Source organism: Primulina tabacum, chromosome 16 (assembly GCF_025594145.1).
Source record: "Primulina tabacum isolate GXHZ01 chromosome 16, ASM2559414v2, whole genome shotgun sequence".
Taxonomy (NCBI): domain Eukaryota; kingdom Viridiplantae; phylum Streptophyta; class Magnoliopsida; order Lamiales; family Gesneriaceae; genus Primulina; species Primulina tabacum.
The window spans coordinates 2,979,360-2,994,482 of NC_134565.1; the positions used below are offsets into that span (position 1 = coordinate 2,979,360).

General features: G+C 33.7%; 2 protein-coding genes across 5 annotated transcripts; both read right to left on the bottom strand.

Annotated features, from left to right (window-relative positions):
* Positions 1-152: 152 nt before the first annotated feature.
* Positions 153-1,820, bottom strand: LOC142529739 (homeobox protein knotted-1-like 1). Its single transcript, XM_075635357.1, has 3 exons — positions 1,199-1,820; positions 565-669; positions 153-442 (listed from the first exon to the last, which is right to left on the bottom strand). The coding sequence occupies exons 1-3, from the start codon at positions 1,400-1,402 to the stop codon at positions 296-298; spliced, it is 456 nt and encodes a 151-aa protein (XP_075491472.1). The 5' UTR covers positions 1,403-1,820; the 3' UTR covers positions 153-295.
* A 1,677-nt stretch (positions 1,821-3,497) lies between these two features.
* On the bottom strand, positions 3,498-13,895 carry LOC142528962 (potassium transporter 25-like). Of its 4 annotated transcripts, none has more exons than XM_075634266.1 (10): positions 13,570-13,893; positions 7,776-8,001; positions 7,236-7,478; positions 7,049-7,102; positions 6,904-6,954; positions 6,165-6,425; positions 5,926-5,978; positions 5,325-5,445; positions 4,982-5,236; positions 3,498-4,718 (listed from the first exon to the last, which is right to left on the bottom strand). In XM_075634266.1, exons 1-10 carry the CDS (start codon positions 13,615-13,617, stop codon positions 3,646-3,648), a joined length of 2,385 nt encoding a protein of 794 aa, XP_075490381.1. In that variant the 5' UTR covers positions 13,618-13,893; the 3' UTR covers positions 3,498-3,645. The 4 variants fall into 4 exon arrangements, with proteins under 4 accessions (XP_075490381.1, XP_075490382.1, XP_075490383.1 ...); XM_075634267.1 differs by lacking the exon at positions 13,570-13,893 and adding an exon at positions 13,382-13,514; XM_075634268.1 differs by lacking the exon at positions 13,570-13,893 and adding an exon at positions 9,059-9,077.
* Between the last annotated feature and the right edge of the window lie 1,228 nt (positions 13,896-15,123).

A 15,123-nucleotide genomic window follows, 5' to 3' on the forward strand; every position in this document is an offset into this window, starting at 1 on the left:
GGTCATTTATTTTTTCGATATCAACATGATCTCGATCTTCAGTCAAAGGGGAAAATGGGGAATGGGAAATTTTTCGCTTCTCCTATTAATTGAGAATAATTTATGTCACTGTACCACCATGGATGAGTTGAACAAAAACAATATACCAATTAATCTCACATCTTTCATCATTTTTAAACTATTTTATAAGCTCCTAGATCGACATATAAACCAATAAAGACAAAAAAAAAAATGTTATAGGCTGATAATAACAATAACACCAGAGCTTATCCTACTGAACATTCGAAAAACATCTTTATTTGGTAGGGGATAAAGTTGGTGATGATGGAATGCCCACAACCTCTTTTAGTTGAGAATACATGTAATTGATAAATGCCATTGATTCTTGTTGGGGTTCTTCCATTGATCCCTTTAGCTCTTTTAAGGCCATGCAGTATGCTTCCTGCACCAATTAAGATTAAAATAAAGATTTACAGTACATATTAATTATATATTGTATTCATAAAACTAAATAATTACCCATATATATCTATATATATGTATATGTATGTATGTATATATTACCATAAACTGGTCCAACTCTGATTGATGAGACATTTGAAGCTGGTTTTGATCATCAGATACCATTGGATCAATGGCACTTTGAATGTTATCCAAATTGCAGCAAAGCTGCAAAATTCAACCTTCAGCATGATGCAGCATACATACACACATATGTATATATATATGTATATATGTATATATTTCTTAAATATATAAACATGTTAATTACTCTCATAAAATATAGATCAATGAATTGAAACAACTTTGATGGATGAATCTGTTCTTGAAAACGGATTTATAGATATGAAATGAGATATATTTGGTTGAGAATCTCGAACACCAGCTAAAAATTTATTGGACAGAACGGATTTCGATTTCAAACATTAAAATTCATGCCTAGCATACGATGCGCACATAAGCTTATATTTCTAACTATCTCCGTATATGATCGCTCTTAAAAAGACATAATTTCAGTCCATCGATTCAAACAGCCATAACCCTTTCTTGCAAGTCCAAGAATCAAACAACCCACAAAATATAGATAAGGTTTCTTGAAAATACAGACTAAATTTATATCTATACACGAACATACATATATATATGTTTGTGTGTGTGTTTGTGTGTGTATTCAAAAAGAAAAAGGAAAGATTTGTACCTTCAAGCATTCCAAATGAGACTGAACCAAAGATTCATACAAAGCATGGCACGAAATTTCTCTCTTCAAAACACCAATATCGCCATCAACATCTTCTTCTTCTTTCCCGGCTTTTTCTCCATAATGATCGCCATTAACAACAGCAGAATATCCGCAAGAAGCCGCATCTTCCTGCAGATCTTCGCAGTCCCATTTCCTCTCCATGATCTAAATATTCCACAGCTTACAAAAGATTTATTACTATTAAAAGAAAATGAGAAGAGGAAAGCACTTGCATGCAGCAGCTACATTTAGCAAGCACACAATCAATCAACCAGCCAGCAGCGATCCATATATAGATACACAGATAGATACAGAAGATAAATGGGTGGAGCTGTTTTTGGAAGGGAGTGCGGGTTTGATTGACAGATGAGTGGTCGATCAATTAAATCAGTCTGAAAACTTGAGCGGGTGTGGTCATTTTGCCTCGGCATTTCTACATCTCTTACAATGTTTCTTGAAAGGAACTTCTCGTGGGTTTCTTGGAAATTGAGGAGGCGAGGCCTCCCTTCTGATCTTACGTACAATAAAATCCATGTTCAATCAGTTCCTTCCACTATTCCATTTTGGTCCCATTCTAATTATGCTTGATCATCATGTCTCACCTTTTCTTGCCAAATTAATGCATTCTAAATAGTTTTTATACTGTTTTAGGGTTTCCTTTTCAGGTTTCCTTTTTAGCAGAATATTTCTGTGCCCAAAGTTTCATGGGGAAAAAAAGGGATTGCATATTTTTTTATTTGAAATATTCTAAAAAAATTGTATTTTTGGTCATGTATTAATATTTTTAGTGATTTTGATAATAATCAATATTATCAAACATAAATTTTAATTCTCCAACTCTTTTTTTATAATTTTTTTTTTCATCGTGTCACTAACGTTACATTATATACGCGAGGCTAATTTGGCATCGACACAACGATGAGGTGCGCAATGCCACAAGCACTCTCTATGAAAACTCACAAAAATTGTTAAAAATTAAAAAATATATAATATTAAAATATAAATCCGACAATATAGATGGCAAATTTATAATATAGATGACAAAAACGAAAAGAGGTAAATAAATTTTCGTTATTATATATGTAGAGATATGTATATTTGACTCCTATAATATTATATGGTTCATTTTTACTGCAAACATCTTAGTCTTATTTAAATTGTCGACCTTATTGGGGACTTAAATTAATTGTTCGCATTATAAAAGACAAAAAAGTGTTACTATGTTTTTTTACTACAATAAGTGCTTTGCTAAAAATCAAAAAGAAAGATTTTTGAACTCTTTTACTTTAAAAATTAAACACAATGTTTTGTTTTTAGTTTTTTTTAAAAAAAACTCTTAAAAAGTAATTTTTAAGACTTTAAAATTTGAAGCCTTAGATTTGGAAGACTACAATAATTAAGTATTTGAAATAATTTATTTTTGTCTTAAAAAAATTACAATTAAATGAAACGAAAATACTGAATATGATCAAACTTGGCAGACGCAAGCGAGCCAAATTATATTAGCACCCTAAAAGTAAACTCGAAAAAACTTGAAATTACTGGATAAATAAAACCTCGTGTTTTTTAAAAATCAGACATAAATCCTCTTAAAACTGAGGTAAACATGCTTGGTTTTAAAAAACACGGATAAGAAATGTTATTTGTCCAAATTTAGGAGCATGTGTGTATCATATAACCCATGTTATATCACCGAACTTTCTTTAGAGCTTCACCAAATGGAAATACACGAGAGTTTTTCACTTGAAGAAACTAAGAGATTAAAACCATTTATTTTTTAAAGAAATACTTCTTAAAAAGTATATTGTTGAGTAGATCTTTTGTGAGACGGTCTCACAAATCTTTATCTGTGAGACAGATCAGTCATACCGAAATTCATAATAAAAAGTAATACTCTTAACATAAAAAGTAATACTTTTTCATGAATGACCCAAATAAGATATCCGTCTCACAAAATACGACCCATGAGACCGTCTCACACAAGTTTTTGCCTATATTGTTTTGCCGCATAAAATGTATCATAAAAGTACATAGAAAATATTTTTTAAGAAACTTGAATTTTTGACTTGTGGGCTTATGTTTCTACTTTTATTTAAAAATAAAAACAAAAACACTTTTCAACGTTTATTCATGGAAAATCAAATCCGCTTCTATTTTTTTTTTCAAATGAAAACACTTCAGAAAACTGAACTTATGCAAATGTTTTTAAAAACTACAACTTATGTATGCAAACTTAAATGTTTTTTAAAGCTACAACTTATGTATCCAAACTTAAATATAATATGCTAAATGCCAACTTCTTATGAATACACAATCTCTCCAGTACAATATTCTTTGAGCTTGTTACAAAGCTTCTGAAAAGTACCATGCAAACATACTCCGTTAGAGTTTAGAACCACAAGAAATCATATAGAATAAACTGTACCAACCTCTAAAAGAGCAGCATTTGGTATATTCAACTCGACCGGAGGTCCTCGACTATTCTTGTCGAGAAACACATAAACCATGATCAAGAATTTCTTGACAAAATTTGAGCCCTGGCTTGCTATCAGATGTGATTGTCCCAAGATATAAGCTGTGCCACCCTCCCTTGCATCTATGATGTCTTCAAGTTCCTGTCTCACTGATGCTTGCATTTCAGGGCTTTTTGGAGGCATCGTGAATCGAACTTTCTTTTTCTGGGATGGAGGATGACCATTTCCTGATGGAATATCCAACAGATTCCTCCGAGATTCACTCGAAACAAGTTCTCGTGAATTGAAATTTGAGACATTGTCTTTAAACGGGATCAGTGCAATCCCATCCTCCATTGGACTTCCAATATCCATCATTTTTCCCTCAGATGAAGCCAAAGCTTCATAATCATAATTCTCCCTCGTGATAAATTCACCGATCGAGCGGATTATCTGGTTCTCAAAATCATCTGTATCTCGAACGTTATCACAGTATCCATACTGAACTATGCAACGATAGATCTTGTATTCTCTGGGACCGACCCTGCCTATAAGGTACCTCCTGTTTTCAGATATGTGGGGTACCGGTGAACTCCTGAGAGAGACGAAAATCAGCACCTGGTGGTAGGCAGGGAGGTTTGTGATGAAGTGGGAAAAAAAAGCAGGGATTCCCAGTTCAATGTCGGAGTATATGAAGCCAATGCCAGGTACCCGAGAAACTCCAAGACCAGGGCTATAATCTGTTAGCCACTCAATAGACACCTTGTTCTCTACGTCAAACTCATATTTCTTTACAGTGCCATAGTGCCAAGAAACCATGACGGTCATGAAAAGAAAAAATAAGATGATCAAACACCATGCGCCACGGAAAAAACCCATCAAACTTGCCACCATGTACATGGCCTCAATGGAACCAAAGAAAAGCAAAAAACAAGCTGATAAGGACAGGTTCTTCTCCCAGTACAATGTGATTACAAGAGACATTAAAAAAGTCGTTACTAGCATCCCGGCAGTAACAGCCAAACCTGCCATAAACAGAATGACATTCCTATCAACTCGACCAATGACACCTTAATGATAGCCGTCAATATAGTTGAGATTTTCTATTTTTAATTAAGGCAGTACGGAACAACACATCAAAATTTCTGGCTTGCAGATTCATTTCACTGTGGAGTAAAACTAAGTGTTACGCATGGACCAAGAATTTATCTTGTGCAAGGGAAAAAAATTTGAAACTGTCAAATCTCTTAAACATTACTGGTAAAATGGGATCTTTATAAAAGCATACCCGTTGCTTTTCCAAGCTGTGAGATATCGTGCAATCCAATGGTGATTGCTATGCTCAAAACCATAAAAATCCAGTTCATATCTGGAACATAAACCTGTCCATGTATTTTTTCTGATGTATGGGCGACTTTAACTCTAGGAAAACAGTCAAGTGCCTGGCACTGGTTTATGATGGAGAACCCTGCTGTAATGGTTGCTTGGCTTCCTATTGCCGAAGCAAATATCGATAATACTGCAAATGCATGCTGGAGAATCCCTGAAGATGAACGTGTTCAAAAGTAAGACGTGTTTTCACAGTCAAGGCAACCATGATAAAAATAAACATGAAGAAAGGCAAAGCTCACTGTTAGGTATAGATTCACTGAGATGAAAAACGTCATCGGCTCCAAAATGTGTGGAGATGTATGCAGCCTGTCCAGCATAAGTTAGCAAAAGAGCTGGATACACAATGCAGACAAATGTAACCTGCATCAAAGAAAAAGCTCTTATTTCAACTGTTGCATACTTCTCATTTTCTTTAAGCTTTTTAAATTGTTCAATTATTTTCATCAAGGATTTCCATATCATTATTTTAAATTTTCCCGGAATTTTTGCTAATCTTATACATCTGACATCCCCTGCCAATATAAAATCATATTTTGCACTGGAACTTTTCTTTACATGTTAATTTTACTACTGATTGCTATTTGTCAAAAATACAATTTGTTTCGTTTTTAAGTCAATTGGTTAAAGTTTAAATAGAATGAATAAAGAAAGATTGTTTATTTTTTGTTTTCCAAAGAAATTGAATTTGGTTGATAGTAGTCTGCGTTTGGCTTGAACTACAGAGGAAACTGCTTCCTATCACTATTCTAAAAATATTTGATACTGTGACCTTCTCCTCGGACTACATAATCATGATTCTACCATTGTGAAGACTAAGTACATATACCTTGTCATCCTTACCTTAATGGATCTCTTGGAAAAATGGCCTAAATCTGCAAACATTGCTTCTGATCCTGGAAAATTCATATTAGGGTCAAGTCAAAACTTTAAGAATATAACAAGTGCTATCTAGCAAACTAACTCGTGCAACGTCAGTAGAAATGGAAAACTGGAAGATGAAAAATTACAAAAAAAGGATCCCAGAAAAAAGGATTGATTCTTAAAGACTAGTTTTAAGTACACCAAAGCAGCTGAACAACCTGCAATGCATAAGACTATGCTGCTTAGTAGTTTCCAGTGTTTGATGTTAATTTTCTTGATGAACCTGAGCATGTATATTGGCGAAATTGCATGAAGAATTTGACTGTCGCACTGAATAATGTTGTACATGCCACAGCAACTGATGAACAAAATCCATGTGATGACAACTGGGGCAAATATACGTCCAATTTTGTCGGTCCCATGGTGCTGCAAAGTAAAAAGGCAGACCAAAATGGCACATGCTACAGGCATCGGGACATCTGGAAATGTAAATTAAAATCAGAAAGTTGAGTACGGAGTTATAAAGAAGGATCTAGTATTTAAACCATGCACCTTAGGTATTTTGAAACCATGCATATAAATAGGTTCTCAAGGCAAATTTTGCTTCGAATCAGTATGTATAATTCATAGTACACAATATAGAGCAGATGAAACTTTATTCTACTTTTCCAGGGACTCAACATCCAACTTTACTCCATAGCCAAACTAATTCGACTAGTCAGTTGGAAAATTAAGGAAACAATGATCTTGTGCTAACTTTAATGCCACCAGTTCTACAAGTATATGGTTTCTCCACTTTGTAAACTAGACTTCGTCGACTATGAAATCGAAACCTATTGAAATTTGATGTTGTTCAGAAAGACAGCTAGTATCATGAGAAAACTAGCAAAGCCACATCAAATAAATAAAGGGAGAGCAAAATCGAGATGTAACTACATTATTCAGATTGGAACTCACATTTCTTCAAGGCCTTTGTCAGGTGATCTTTTGTTTCATCTGAAGATGCAACTGAAAGAAAAAAGACAATAAACCTGTCAGATATATACAGCAAAGTTTTTTAAATAAACAATACATCAAAGTCAAACATGATGAAAACTCTTACATTTAACTAAAATTTTTGCGAGTGATCGTCCAAGACCTGATGTGGCTGACAGTACTGGATTTCGAAACAATTGAAATAAGTCGTCCCAGTATTTTCAGGCAATCCATAATATTGATAAAAAAAATTCCGGAACAAGGAAAATAAATTATTCCAACGACAAACAAAAGAAATTATTGCAATGACAAACCAGAAATTGCTGGGGTAAGAACTGCATCACTAATAATCATGCATGCCCCAAGCAAAGCCACAAATAACAGTAAATAATGTGTGCTTTTATGTTTTTCTATAGCTCTTCTAGCTTTGGATTCCAGTTTGATCAGAGATGGATTTTCAGCTTCATTATCATCAATCTTGCTTGATGTTTTATTACATGGTATTAGTCCCACCTTGGCATGTCTACAGAGTAGGGAATATAAAGAAAATGGACCACCTGCAATTACCCATGAAATTTGAGTTCAAGATGCAAAATAAATTAGCTGAATTATGTGAGCCCGTTGGTGTAACGGGCAAAAGGCAGAGCTTCTTATGTTTGTCAAGAAAAGTGCGCATATGACTTATTTATTGTACAAATCCATTGTAAGGAACATAAAAGCATCCTTTTCTAGACGAAGACAAGGGGATCATGGGCTATTTATGTTATATTAGTGTATTTGCCTCTTATATACCCCTAAGGAGTTGATGCAATTCACCATAAATATAACCAAACTCAGGCTATCCAATTTGCTACCTTCTCCATCATCATCAGCTCTCAGTACGATAAAAGCATATTTCATCAAGGGAATGATGGTTAAAGTCCAGAAAATAAATGAGAATAGTTCATGTATCTCATTTTGGGATTGAATGTCCTTTGACTCTATCGATCCAAATACATATAAGGGAGCAGTGCTCAAGCGACCATATACCACTCCAAGGCTTTGAAATGCCAAAAGTATTGTATGCTTCCAGGTTTCTTTCTGCACATGTCAATAGTAGACCGAAGTTTGATATTAGTTAACGTTTTAAAACATAGTAGCAATTTCATCAGGTACATTGTTTAATAAAAGAAACTATAAACTTAAGCCGGAATTCTCATAACCATATGAAAGTGTGTTCAAACAATTTCACAAGGGATAGTGGTCATATTAAAACTCAAACATTAAGGGCCTAGTGGCAGGTGAGACATTATCGGTATTAGACTTCCTGGTTTCCCTATGCTTGCACTTACATGCACAGAGACATTACCATGGGAACTTTCCAAGAATTCATGCTTTCACCAAAAGATGGATAAATTATCCTCATCCTTCATATCAAAACTCAAACATCAAGGGCCTAGTGACAGTTGAGACATTATCGGTATTAGAATTCCTGGTTTCCCTATGCTTGCACTTACATGCACAGAGATGTTACCATGGGAACTTTCCAAGAATTCATGCTTTCACCAAAAGATGGATAAATTATCCTCATCCTTCTCAAGGGTTGTGGTGAGGCGAGGATTTGAAATATTCCTATCCCATATCAATTAGGGGAAAAGTTTGAAACCTTTTATGAGGTTGACCCAATAGCAACTTGTGTTGATAATATTCATGAAATGAAGATGGATGCAAAGTAATCACCAGTGGAGCTCGTTTTCCTAGTCCTGTTGCATGGGCTTGGGTTGTGACAATAATGGTAAGGTGATTTCATCTCTTGATAATGTTATTTTACAATTATTGTACACATCTAGTCTGTCATTAGCTACTCCACCAAATTTAATGTATATCAAAGTCAATAAAGCATGTTTAACAGTTTAATGTGTGTTGTTTTCAACGAAGACATGTACATTAATTTTTTTTTAACCATAGCCAATGATTCAAGCTTTTATCCAATCCACAAGAACTATGTGCATCCATCAATCATAATTGTCTCCATTTTGTAGCTGATCATAACACCAGAAGTCTTGAAGATATATATTTTTTTCTCTCTCGATCAACAAAGTATAAGTGTGCACATTGTCAAAAACTCAACAAAACCAAGTCAATGGTCAAGATTTACCATTTTTCTCGATTGCTCAAGTATGAGATGCCCGTCACAAGCCCATATAAAGGAAGAGTGTTGATGCTATGTTGGTGATAGCCTCTCATTGTAAAAAATTTATCATCGTTGGTGTTAGGCATGTGACAGCAAACCAACTACAGCGTCACATCTCTTCACATAGATATTAGTTCAAACAGATTAACACGAAATGCTAGGTCGTCGCATGCTTTAAGCGACGCACTTCACCTACACTCGGGTGTAGTGTCAAATGAGCTAGGTGCGCTCCAACGGCGCCCGGTTGCAGTGATAATAGGCAAAGGTTCTCGCAGGTAAACATAGCTAGTCTTCAAGAAATGTGTTGGAAGGGAAGCAAAACCAAGGAATTAGGAGATGGCTTCAAAGTTTTCTATACAAGAACAAATAAAACTAAAAATGGAAGGGGAATAGTTGTGGATAAAGCCTGTATGGATGCAGTTGTTGCGGTTTGGAGGTTTGAAGATGGGATTATGAGTATCACTTTAGCCTTAGAACCAGATATTGTTCATATATTAGTGCGTACGCACCACAAATGGGATTAGACAATGAGACTAAGAAGGAACTTTGGACTCTCAAGAAGATGTACTTAGTAGAATCCCTGTGAGAAAAATATTTTCTTAGGTGGAGATTTAAACGGCCATGTATTTAAGGATATAGTTGGGTATGAGAGGGTCCATGAAGGTCAAGGCTTTGGGATTCAAAATAACACTGGGATTTCTACTCTAGACTTGCTTTAGCTAGTGATCTTGGGATAGTAAAACACTTTCTATAAGAAGAAGGAGAGTTATTTAGTAATATTTAGGAGTGGATATAATATAAGTCAAAATGATTACTTTATTGTAAGGGCACCCACATTGGGTGTTAAAGGGGTGTTAACACCCACTCTCCAATGTGAGTGGGCGTTATAACGCCCACTCACACGAGAGAGGGTGTGGGGCGTTCATACAGATGAACGTCCCTGTGTCAGTTTATTTTTCTTAAAAAATTGCACACTTAGCGACGGTTTTTAAAAAACCGTCGTTATTAGCGACGGCTTTATAGAAACCGTCGCCGATTTGCTGACATGCGGGCCCCACGTGTTTTGAATTATTTATGAAAATTGGACATTTAGCGACGGCTTTGAAAAAAAACCGTCGCTATTTGCTTCAAAACCGTCGCAAACCGTCGCTAAACGTTGTTATATATATATATAAAAAAATTATTATTAATATAAAATAATAATTTAAATTTCTTAAAAAATTTGAAATTGAATTTATTTAATGTAAAATAAGAATAAGATGAATGAGTGGACAGCGGGACCTACAAATAATGAGTGTGAATGTTAAAATGAATGTGAGAGAATAGATGTGTTAATGTAATGTGTATGTGGCATGTGGACCCCACGATTTTTGATGAGGTGGTGGGTGTTATAACACCCACCAATGCGGGTGCCCTGAGGAGACAAGACCTAGGTAGTTGTAAAAATAGTAAGATCATAGTAGGAGAATGATTGACGACCCAACATAGGCTATTAATCTTAAATCTTTGCCTTAAGGGTAAAAGCAGAGTCAACAAAAGTCAGATTAGGCCAAGAATCAAATGGTGGACTACGAAGGGAGATGTATGCCAAACTCTTAAGAATAAGATTTTAGATAGTCAATTAGTCCTCGAAGGATGTGGGGATGTAAGCCGTAAGGATAAGACCGATACCTCTAAGTTATTTGAACTTGTGGCTAACCATATAAGGACTAAGGCGAGCGAAGTACTTGGAGGCTAAAGAGAAGGGACAACACGACAAGGAGACATGGTGGAACAATGAGTTGCAACAATCCATTAGGGAAAATAAAATAAGGTTCAAGAACCGGCAATAAGCTAGAGACCGAGAATCGTATGAGCTTTATAAACAAGCCAAGAGACTCACTACTAGAGCAGTACGAGATGCTAAGAAAAGAGCTTACAATGATTTGTATTATAAGCTAGGTACAAAAGAAGGAGAAAAAGACATTTTTAAGATAGCAAAAACCAGAGATCGAAACACTAAAGACTTGAGCCATTTCAGGTGTATCAAGCATGAAGATGGTCGAGTTTTAATGCAAGATAAAGTTATGCTAGATAGGTGGAGGAATTACATTAAGCACTTACTCAATGGGACAAGTACGGATGAGTTAAGCGTGGCAGACGTGGGATGCAAGAAGTAAGACATCTAGTGTTCCATCGTAGAGCTAGTGTTAAGGAAGTAACAGAGACACTGAAGAGGATGAAACCGGGGAAGACAGTTGGACCGGATGAGATACCAATTAAGGTATGGAAGTGTCCAGGGGAAGTTGGGATCCAATCACTGACTAGACTCTTTAGATACTAGGAAAATGCCAGAATCTTGGAAACATAATATTGTAGTCCCAATTTATAAGAATAAAGGATATATACAGGACTGCTCAAACTAAAGAGGGATTAAGCTTATGAGTCATACAATGAAGCTATGAGAACAAGTGATCGAACGAAGAATTATGAGCATCACTACTGTATCATAGAAACAATTTGATTTAATGCCAGGTAGATCTACAATGGAAGTTATTTTCTTGATCAGACAAATGATAGAGAAATATAGAGAACAACATAAGAGTTTGCATATGGTATTCATCGATTTAAAGAAAGCCAATCATAGAGTGCCTAGAAAATTAATCTGGTGGGTACTTAAAAGGAAGCATGTGCTCAATGCTACAATGAAATCATTAAAAATATGTACGAAGGTGGCACTAGTGTTAGGTCTGTTGAAGGGATGTCATGTGAATTTCCTGTGGCAGTAGGACTTCATCACTGATCGGCTTTAAGCCCTTACTTCTTTGCTTTGGTTATGGATGAGCTGACGGGGCATATTCATGATGAGGTACATTGTTGTATTCTTGATAGATAAAACTAAAGTTGTAAAAAATAATTAGATAGATGGCGTGAAGCTCTTGAGAGCAAAGATTTTAGAATTAGTCGCTAAAAAACGGAATATTTAGCTTGTAAATTTGATCCTGAATCTAGACGAATAGATAGCCCAATCGAGATTGAAGATCAATAAGTCCTAAAGTGTGAAGATTTTCGCTATTTAAGATCTATTATTCAAAAAACTGAAAAATTAGAGAGGATATAGACCATATGATTAAAGCAGGGTGAATGAAATGGAGGATGACATCAGGGTCCTATGCGACAGAAGGATGCTTGCGAGATTGAAAAGAAAATGTTATAAGACTATTATTCGACCAACCATGCTTTATGGCTCGAAGTATTGAGCTATTACAGGACTATATATGCATAAGATGGCGGTAACAGATATGCTTATGTTAAGATGGATGTGTGGCAAAACGCGCAAAGATAAAATTAAGAATGAAATGATTATGAACTATTCAAGTGTAGCTCTCATAGAGAATAAGATTAGGTAGACTCGTCTAACACGGTTTGGTTTTGTGAATAAGAGACAGACCAAACACAGCTTCAATCCGATATATCTTAAATTGACAGGTTAATGAAAAGAGTAGAATAAATGATAGGCCATTGAAAACTTGGATAAAGGTGGTTGATGAGGATATCTTAGAATTAGATCATAGTTTCACAGATGATATATGTAAAAATCGTTTAGTTTGGAGAACCTGCAACAAGCGGTAATGTACTACGATGATGATGATGAGTTCGTGGATGATCATAGATAAAAACGTATTAGATAATAAACCATATAGTCATGTTAGACTAGATCTTGAAATTTGGAGCCTGTAGCCTTTACAACATGAGCAAAGTCTAAATTTCTAAGCATCACCTACATGAAATACTAAGTGTTGACATTTCACAATAAATTCACATTAATAATTCGAACCCTAATAATAATTACTTTTTCGTGGAAAAACAATCTGTTTCACTCAAACATACTACAATTTAACAATAAAAAATCCAGTGGAAAGTATCGAATAGCCATGATTTAGGCCACAGACTAGGGGAAGCTTCAACCTACTCAATTTTCAAAAAAAAATAATTTTTTTCTTCAAGAATCCAAATCATTCACATTTCACATAAAACCGAGTATTTTACCCAGTAGAACACGCATTTAATCAAAGAAAAGGCCGTATTTACCTCAATCGAACCAAAAATCGATGAAATAGAAGGAACTGGGCATCATGAAAACCGATTACTACCTTCCATACAAACTAACACCGCGACCATAGATCAGATAAATAAATGCACTCTCACAAAAGGCCAATGATTCCATCATAAGAAATAGATTCAACAAAAATCCCATTCACTCAAGAACCGAACCAAAATTTAAACATAAAAGCGATTTCAACTTACTGCCTGAGTTTTCTTCATGTATCAATCACACAGTTGGCCAAGATTTTACACACCATTCTAGATTTATTTGAACCCAAGATTGGATTTTTATTTAAAAGCTAAAAAGAAGAGAAATTTGAACAAGACAAGTAAATACCATAAAAAGCATAGGAATCGTCAAACCCAGAAAAGAAGTTCGTTCAACTTACCTTAAATCCATGAGAAACGTGCACAGGACTCACCACTGCACCATCCATTTCTCAAATCATCCAACAACAAAAAAAGAAAAAAATAGTTTGATCCCAAAAATACCCAAGAGGACTGTATAGAGAGAGAGAGAGAGAGAGAGAGGATTTCTAGAAGATTTAGTTCATAAATCACAGTGTAAATGGGACAAAACTGTAGCCTTCAGGCATCCTAGGAATTTCAGACGAACCAAACTTTATTATTACATAGCTTTTTAGACAAATGTCGCATCTTAAACTGGCATGCAAAAGGACTTGTAGGGGAGGCGCAAGAAAGTTGAAATGATCGAGCCTCAATTGTTTCTTAGTCTCGATAATGGACGCCTATAGCTCCATGTTATAGTTTCTTTAATTTCTAAGCTCGAATAAATGAACTGATATCGTTCGATGAGACGATAAACGATTACATGTCATTGTTTTATATTATATTTGATTCAAATTCTATAAATAATTGAAGTCGTACACAACTTTTTAATCTACTAGCATTTCACTCGTGCGATGCACGGAGTGTTGATTTATATAATTAATTATTAAAATTAGTAAGTATTAATGTTTGAATAATTATTTATAATAATTAATATAATACAATGAATATATTTAAATTTTAAATATTATTATAAAAAGTTATCATATCAAAATATTTATGCCATTTGAGATAACACTCAAATGATGATAATAATATTCTGTCATTAAATTGACTTATTTATTTTGTTTAAGTGAAACTTTTATTAATAAATAAAAAATAAAAAAATATTTAAAAAATCATATATTATTTGTTTATCAAAATTTTTAATAATAAATAAATATTTTTTTGAAAATTAAATTTTTATGTCACTTATTTAGATGAATAAATTTATTTAATTTTTGAAAATGTTAAAAATATTTAAATTAAATTTTTATTAAGATACATATATTAAAGTTCTATTAAAATATATAATAATAATAACATTTCACATGGAGTTAATATACCAAAAATTAATGATATTTTTTAAAATAGTTGAAAATTTTAATATTATATTAAAATTTGATATTTTATTTAATATGATATAGAGTAGTAAAAATTTACTCTATAAAAATAACACAACTTAAAAACATAATTGGAATTAAATAGAATGATATAATCAATGTAAATACTTAAATATAGTTTATCTTTTCAAAGAACATCAAATTTAAATTTAAATTTTAAAAAATAAATTGAAAAAAAATCACATTTCTTTACATATTTATTTCTTATTTGTTTCAAATATTTAATATGATAAGTCAATATATTAATAATTATCAACTATTTTTCTTTTATAACATATTAGTGTTGGCGGAAACTTTTTAAATAGAACAAAAACTATGTTTATATATATATATGACATTATTTGAGAATATTTTTCACTCTTTTCATGATCGGACGCTTGATTATTTCATATATGTGTGAACTCCTTAAAATAAAAAAATATAAATAATACATCTATATCAAAAAAATAAAATATATGGAAAAAAATTGTAGCCTCTTGGTAATGAAAATAA

What these genes read in the sequence shown, in the direction of transcription:
- LOC142529739 (XM_075635357.1), bottom strand. Translation starts at nt 1,402, where the DNA reads ATGGAGAGGAAATGGGACTGCGAAGATCTGCAGGAAGATGCGGCTTCT. An exon ending in CTCATTTGGAATGCTTGAAG is followed by an intron (nt 670 to 1,198) that starts GTACAAATCTTT and finishes TGAATTTTGCAG; the next exon opens with CTTTGCTGCAATTTGGATAA. An exon ending in CAGAGTTGGACCAGTTTATG is followed by an intron (nt 443 to 564) that starts GTAATATATACA and finishes TAATTGGTGCAG; the next exon opens with GAAGCATACTGCATGGCCTT.
- LOC142528962 (XM_075634266.1), bottom strand. Translation starts at nt 13,617, where the DNA reads ATGGATGGTGCAGTGGTGAGTCCTGTGCACGTTTCTCATGGATTTAAG. An exon ending in CGCAAAAATTTTAGTTAAAT is followed by an intron (nt 6,955 to 7,048) that starts GTAAGAGTTTTC and finishes TTTTTCTTTCAG; the next exon opens with TTGCATCTTCAGATGAAACA. An exon ending in CAGTGAATCTATACCTAACA is followed by an intron (nt 5,237 to 5,324) that starts GTGAGCTTTGCC and finishes GTTCATCTTCAG; the next exon opens with GGATTCTCCAGCATGCATTT.